Source organism: Papaver somniferum, chromosome 2 (genome assembly GCF_003573695.1).
Source record: "Papaver somniferum cultivar HN1 chromosome 2, ASM357369v1, whole genome shotgun sequence".
In the NCBI taxonomy this organism is placed as follows: Eukaryota; Viridiplantae; Streptophyta; class Magnoliopsida; order Ranunculales; family Papaveraceae; genus Papaver; species Papaver somniferum.
Genome location: NC_039359.1, coordinates 174,909,391 through 174,915,232, shown reverse-complemented (window position 1 = coordinate 174,915,232; position 5,842 = coordinate 174,909,391). Strand labels below are relative to the sequence as shown.

Sequence of the window (5,842 nt, the reverse complement as noted above, 5' to 3'; positions counted from 1 at the left end):
CTAGTCTTCAACGACAACAGCTTCATTAGATTCAGCTTCAGATCCCCTTTCACAAAATCGACTGAACCACAGCAACAACATCTCCTCCTTCTTAATACCTGGCATTCGAATCATACAAAGATAAACTCTTTAAATCTTCTCTAATCAGCCATCTTCCTTCTTCCATCTTTGATTTCCCTGAACAAGAACTGGAGCCTCCATTGGTTTCAAGCAGAGAGGAGAAATAATGGCTAATGATGGGAAATGATTTCCTCACTGGATTTTAGGTATTGTGTAGGAAATGGGAGTGATATAGCCACCCATGTAATACTGGATAAGGGCCAACCAGCTGAACTATCCATTTTCCCTTCAACTGTCGGTCCTGCGAGACTGACAGTTAAGTTTTCGTTATTCTTGTTCCTTCAGTTCCCTAGAACTGACAAGCTAGCTCCATCACTCGCCTATGAATTGATGATTCTGCCCTTATGCTCCAAAAGAGTGCTTTATTCTTTTACATTCTTCCGCCAACAACAACCGACTCTCATTTCTCAGACCCACTTTATCTCTTCAATTTCTTGACATCACTAAAGTTGTCATGCTTTTCAGACAGAAATTTGCATCACTAAAACCGACATACTTTTCAGACATAGATGAAGAAATAAAAGCAAATAATGAGAAATAATCCGCCTCCAACACTTTTGCACTTGAGATGAGACTTTTTGGCGGTTTCTTCTTCTTTTGTTCCAAATGACCAAAAAGTACCTAAACACTCAAAAGCAAACATAAAATATATAATTTACAAGAAAAATAGCAAATAAAACATAAATATTAGATATAAAATTATGTGTTTTAGACACCAATCGGAACTTCTAAGAAACCTTGTAGATTATACATCGCACTTTGGATATTATTTTCAAGTTCTTCAACATTCCCAACCCTAACCCCAAGAACACTGATGCTTCAAGTGGGTTTTTAGAATCCAAACCAAAAATTGGAGAATCTACTACACCGATTAGAGATTTCAAGGTTGTTGAATCTGAAGAGGCAATACCAATTCCAAGGGATATTGATGAAGAAGAAGATGATTCTCTTGAGTTGGAATTGATTCCTCCATTTTTCTTTGTCGACAATGAAGAAGTTGATTCTCTAGAGGATTTGATTCCTTCTTATTTCTTTGAAGAAGATGTTGATTCTACCGAATTTGATTGAATTCCTCATTTCTTCTTCGTTGAAAACGAAGGTGTTGATTCACTTCATGGTGTGAGGGTACAAATTAAGGAAATTGCGAAATCAGATATGAATGTCTTCTCCAAGTTGATTCAAGTCAAAATTGACGGCGTGAAAGATTTTGAGATGCATAGTTGCTTCAATTTTTTTGAGGAGTTTTGCAAAAATCCTGAGTACTTGAAGGAGTTGTTCTTTCATCACAACAAGTTACTCTCTATGGATTTTTTTTTCTCCATCTTGATGTCACTCGATGCTTATTTGATCGAGGTAAGTATGCTGTTTTATCATCGTTTACTTCTGAGAACAACCTTGAGCAATTGATTCATAGCTTTGGGTATGATTCAGATTTGTGCTTTATCAATTTGTTTGTTAATAATGCTGAAATTCATGATGCTAGTAGTAATCTGTTTGTAAGAATGCCACAAAGAGACAATGTGTGGAGTTTACTACATGATGGTATCTGTTTTTATTTCCATTGGGACTTTACTTGTTCCTTCTTTAACCCTGGTAAATGTACAACTATACCCAGTTCTACTTATAAAGGAAAATTAATCCTTCACTGGAATTCTAGTCTTGGGTGTCAGTCACATATGTTTATAAGTTCAACTGGATTGGTGTCTGTTAATAATGGAGACAGTGGTTGTAAGGGTAAGATATTAGTGAAATTGGCACGAACAACTATATCTAGCATGACTCTGTGGACGATGGTGGTTGTAACTGAGCAGATTTATCAAATGATTGTTAACACGCGTAAGTCAAGATACACAATCAGGGTTAATAAATACCTACTCATTATCATCATATTTGACCGTCGGATTTATGATCGGGGAAATGTGTTTGATAGTAAAGGGTATTTTTATTTTTTTGATGCTTTTGAATCTTGTGTTGACACAACTACTTCCCGAGTCACTGTTCTTTTTGTGTCAAATGGGATGGATGACTATACTGTCGAATCTGTGTATGGGCTGGTCTCGAAGTTTTAGTTTTATTTAAACTTGATATTTGCATCTTCGAAGGTGTTTTTGTGGGTTATCCCTGGGCGCAGTAGTAGTGCTTACGCGCTGGCTGATGAAGTGCTCGAGAGTAATGTGAATAGTACTATGCTCCTTGTCTGGAAAGTGCAAGCAAAGACAAAAAGATTTCTATGTTATTTTTTCTCTGACATTTTCAATCGCAGGACTAAATGTGTTAAGCCACCTCCATTCCACACTTCACCTATATACTTTCATGGGTTCTGTCAAATGAATCTCTGGCCTGATGTCTATCCTTGGAGCTGGAATTTTCCAAGTCCTACGCAGACGATCTATATCACCTTTCATGTTCGCGAGGACGATGTCCAGACAATTCAGTGTACGGGTTTGTTTCTTTTTTACCCTTATTTTCGAACTTGCTGTGCTAATTGGTTTAGAGTTTATAGTGGGTCAAAACACTTGGGAAGGACTCCGTTCTGTGGGTTTATTACGTATGATACATTATCCATACTTCACCATGTGTTATTATATCTGCATCCTTGGGTCCTCTTTCATGTTGACTTATGGTTTCGTAAGTCTCAACTTAATGGGTTTGACCAGAATTCTATAACTTGTGCATTGGTTAGGCAGGTAACTGCGCAACTGATTCAGTTTGACAGTCCAGCTGGTGATTTTCCTTATGAGCATTTGATTTTTCGGTTTCTTACTAGCTTGGGCTACCACTCAGAATTTTCGGCTTTACGATTCATTGTTCTTCTATATGTTACTGATGCTGACATTGTTGATAAGAAGAAACTGACAGTTACAATGGCTGCAAGAAATGGAAATTTGAGTCATTTGGCTGAGAGTTTAGTGTGGAGATTGCATAGTGGTGATGCTACAGCGTTCATACTTGCTGAATTGTGGGAGATTCGTGCAAGGGAACAAGAGCACAAACAGTGGTTGCCAAAACCACAATTTCCTTCCTACACAATCGATTTCACCAAGGTATACTTCTTCAAATACATAATTCATATTGCTTCTTTATGTGCCAGTTTACCTACTGCTGAGTATATTCTCCTCATATTTGATCGTGGTAAAGTAATTGAGCCTATTGAGTGGTGGTGTGTTTATGAAAGACATATTTTCAAATTCCACCTTACTTCTTGGTTGGTTGTTAGTAAGGGGTTGAATTTTACGGATACTTGTGCTGGCAAGTCTGCTCATGAGCTGATTTTGGGTTTTAGGTACCATTTACTTCTGTTGTTTGGTATCTTGAATGTGTTTGCTTTTGTTATAAACGGAAAACGATGTGATGCTCGTCAGCTGGTTAATGAAAGGCCGCAACAAGTTTATATTCCTTGGTCTATTTTGTTACTACAAATGGTAAGGAAAAAGGAATTTGGTGGTATTCCAGCACTGCATGTTTTTCTACAAATCTGTTTGTTTGCAAGAAACAAGAGTGATAACCAGTACTTCGTGGTGGAAAGTGGGTTCCCAACACCATCTACTCAACAAATATGGACACCACTGAAAGTTTCTACCAGTATAGGCACGCCATTCCTAGAGCAAGCAACGGCTGTATATTCCACATTCTCAGCAAAGGGCCTACGACTACAACTGTACCTGCAAGTACCATTACTGAGGAGGAGCCATGTGTTGGCTCATGCGAGATTTTTTTTCCCGATATTGGATCGCGAACTTTACCATCCATTTACAGAGATGGGAAGTTCTGAAGCCTCTAGCCGTGGTTCGTGGTGGATGCCAAGCACAAGAAAGTTCATTCCAATTGTGACCTTATTGGCTCTTGGGAGTTTCGCATGCCGTTGGCCCATATTTTTTCGTCCATTGCTGCTCTTGCTATTGCAACCACAGATGACTCCTTACTTCTACACCAGATTTGCATAGTTCACATCCTTGAGGACAAGGATGTTCTTAAGGAGGAGGGAATGTCATGTACCCGATATCGTAATGGGGTGCCCATATCATAATAGGTCGGTTATTAGTACTTAGCTTACTGTAGTTCCTTTTATCATTTGTAAGGGTACTAAATAGTAGTTGTCTTTACTCTTAACCTAGCTATATAAGGATAGTGGTCTGTAGTGGAAACTTCATCGAATTGTTAATGAAACAAAATAGACGTTGTTGTTCTTAGTCTAAGCTGTGTTCTCTGAACCAGTAGGCTCTAACCGTGAGGTTTGAGAATAAACCCTATCTACCTTTACCAATTTATCACCCAAATCTTGTCATCGTACTCATGCACATGACAGGGTCTCAATAAATGCGCTTAAGTTTTGTGACGTCGTTGTCTGGCTAGGGTTTTACGATTTTAACCCTACGCTAAAAACCACCATCAACAATAGGCTTAACTTTTGTATTTGTCAAAAGTCTATTTGTCTTTTCATCAATACGAATACCAATTTATGAACGACTTTACTGTTGACACAATATGGGACTTTCAAGTTCACGGACGCAAACATACATATCCCATAAAAATATTGCAATACATAAAGTCGTAAAGATTAATACTGCAACCATCATCTCAAGTAGTTTTTTAAAATATAAACCAAATAAGCCTAAAAAACAAGAAGATGAAAATAATAGCTATGCGTAATCACAATCATGGCTATTCCAAACACTAGTTATTCTTCCAACAAACCAAAAAGAAGACATACTAGGCAATTAAAAAGAGATGCATTACTAATCACCTTCTTTATCGGACAATTTCCAAGATGCTTGAATTGAATCCAACTCTTCCTTGAGCTCGGGACACTTGGTTCCAATCAACGACACTTGATCTTTCGAGCACTTTACTCTTGCATTTACCTTACACATACCCTTGTGAAGTTTTTGAATAAGCCTCAAGGTGGTAGGGTCTTCAACATCAATAGGAGTACCTTTTTATCGCTTAAGAAAATTTTCCCTTATGTGCCGGAAGGTACATGGACGAACAAGTTTGGGAACCCCAGGAGAATTTCCAATTAAATCAAGCCCACGATCACGGCAAATTTGACTAATCAAACAAGGGTATCCTAACATCTTGATGTGAGAAGTCATCGTCATCATTTGAAAGATGATAAAACCACAAATATCGAGATTTGTATTACCCGATTCAAGGAAATAGACCAATTCCGCAAACTCATAAGTCCACCAAAAAATTTCAATTGTGGAGGGACAAAGGTTAGAGATACCAAGTTTTCCAAAATCCATTAAAGCAATACTAAGATTATTAGTAGGAAACTTTCCTTGACTCCAAACAACCTTCTTTCCGCAAACTCCAACATAAATATCATCATACGATGGACGTTCATCACTTGGTCTAGGTAGCCGTACGTTTCCCAACGGTATTTCGTTAACTCTTGAAATCAACTCTCTATCAACAAGAAATCTTTCTCTATTTATCATGGATTTGAATTCCATCTTGTTAAAATCAACATCATGAATGTTGGCATAGAAAATCCTTGTTAGAGAATCAAAACCTTGACCAAGGCCATTAAAGATATTACCAAGATTGAAAATTTTGAAGCAAACTAAATCCTCTTCATGTCCACTAAAGGGTTCCAATCTCTTTTCTAGAATAAAACCTTTGGATGAAATCCTGTCAAAAATTCTAGCACAAGAATCATCCACAAACCTAATTCCAAGAGAATTTTGGTCACAAGGAGAATTCAAGCTAGGGTTTTTTG

The 5,842-nt window shown here is 37.7% G+C and overlaps 1 protein-coding gene across 1 annotated transcript; it reads left to right on the top strand.

The window, feature by feature from the left end:
• Positions 1-854: 854 nt before the first annotated feature.
• LOC113349823 lies at positions 855-4,313 on the top strand. The gene is made up of 2 exons (XM_026593865.1): positions 855-3,164; positions 3,404-4,313. The coding sequence occupies exons 1-2, from the start codon at positions 2,307-2,309 to the stop codon at positions 3,470-3,472; spliced, it is 927 nt and encodes a 308-aa protein (XP_026449650.1). The 5' UTR covers positions 855-2,306; the 3' UTR covers positions 3,473-4,313.
• The last annotated feature ends 1,529 nt before the right edge of the window (positions 4,314-5,842 follow it).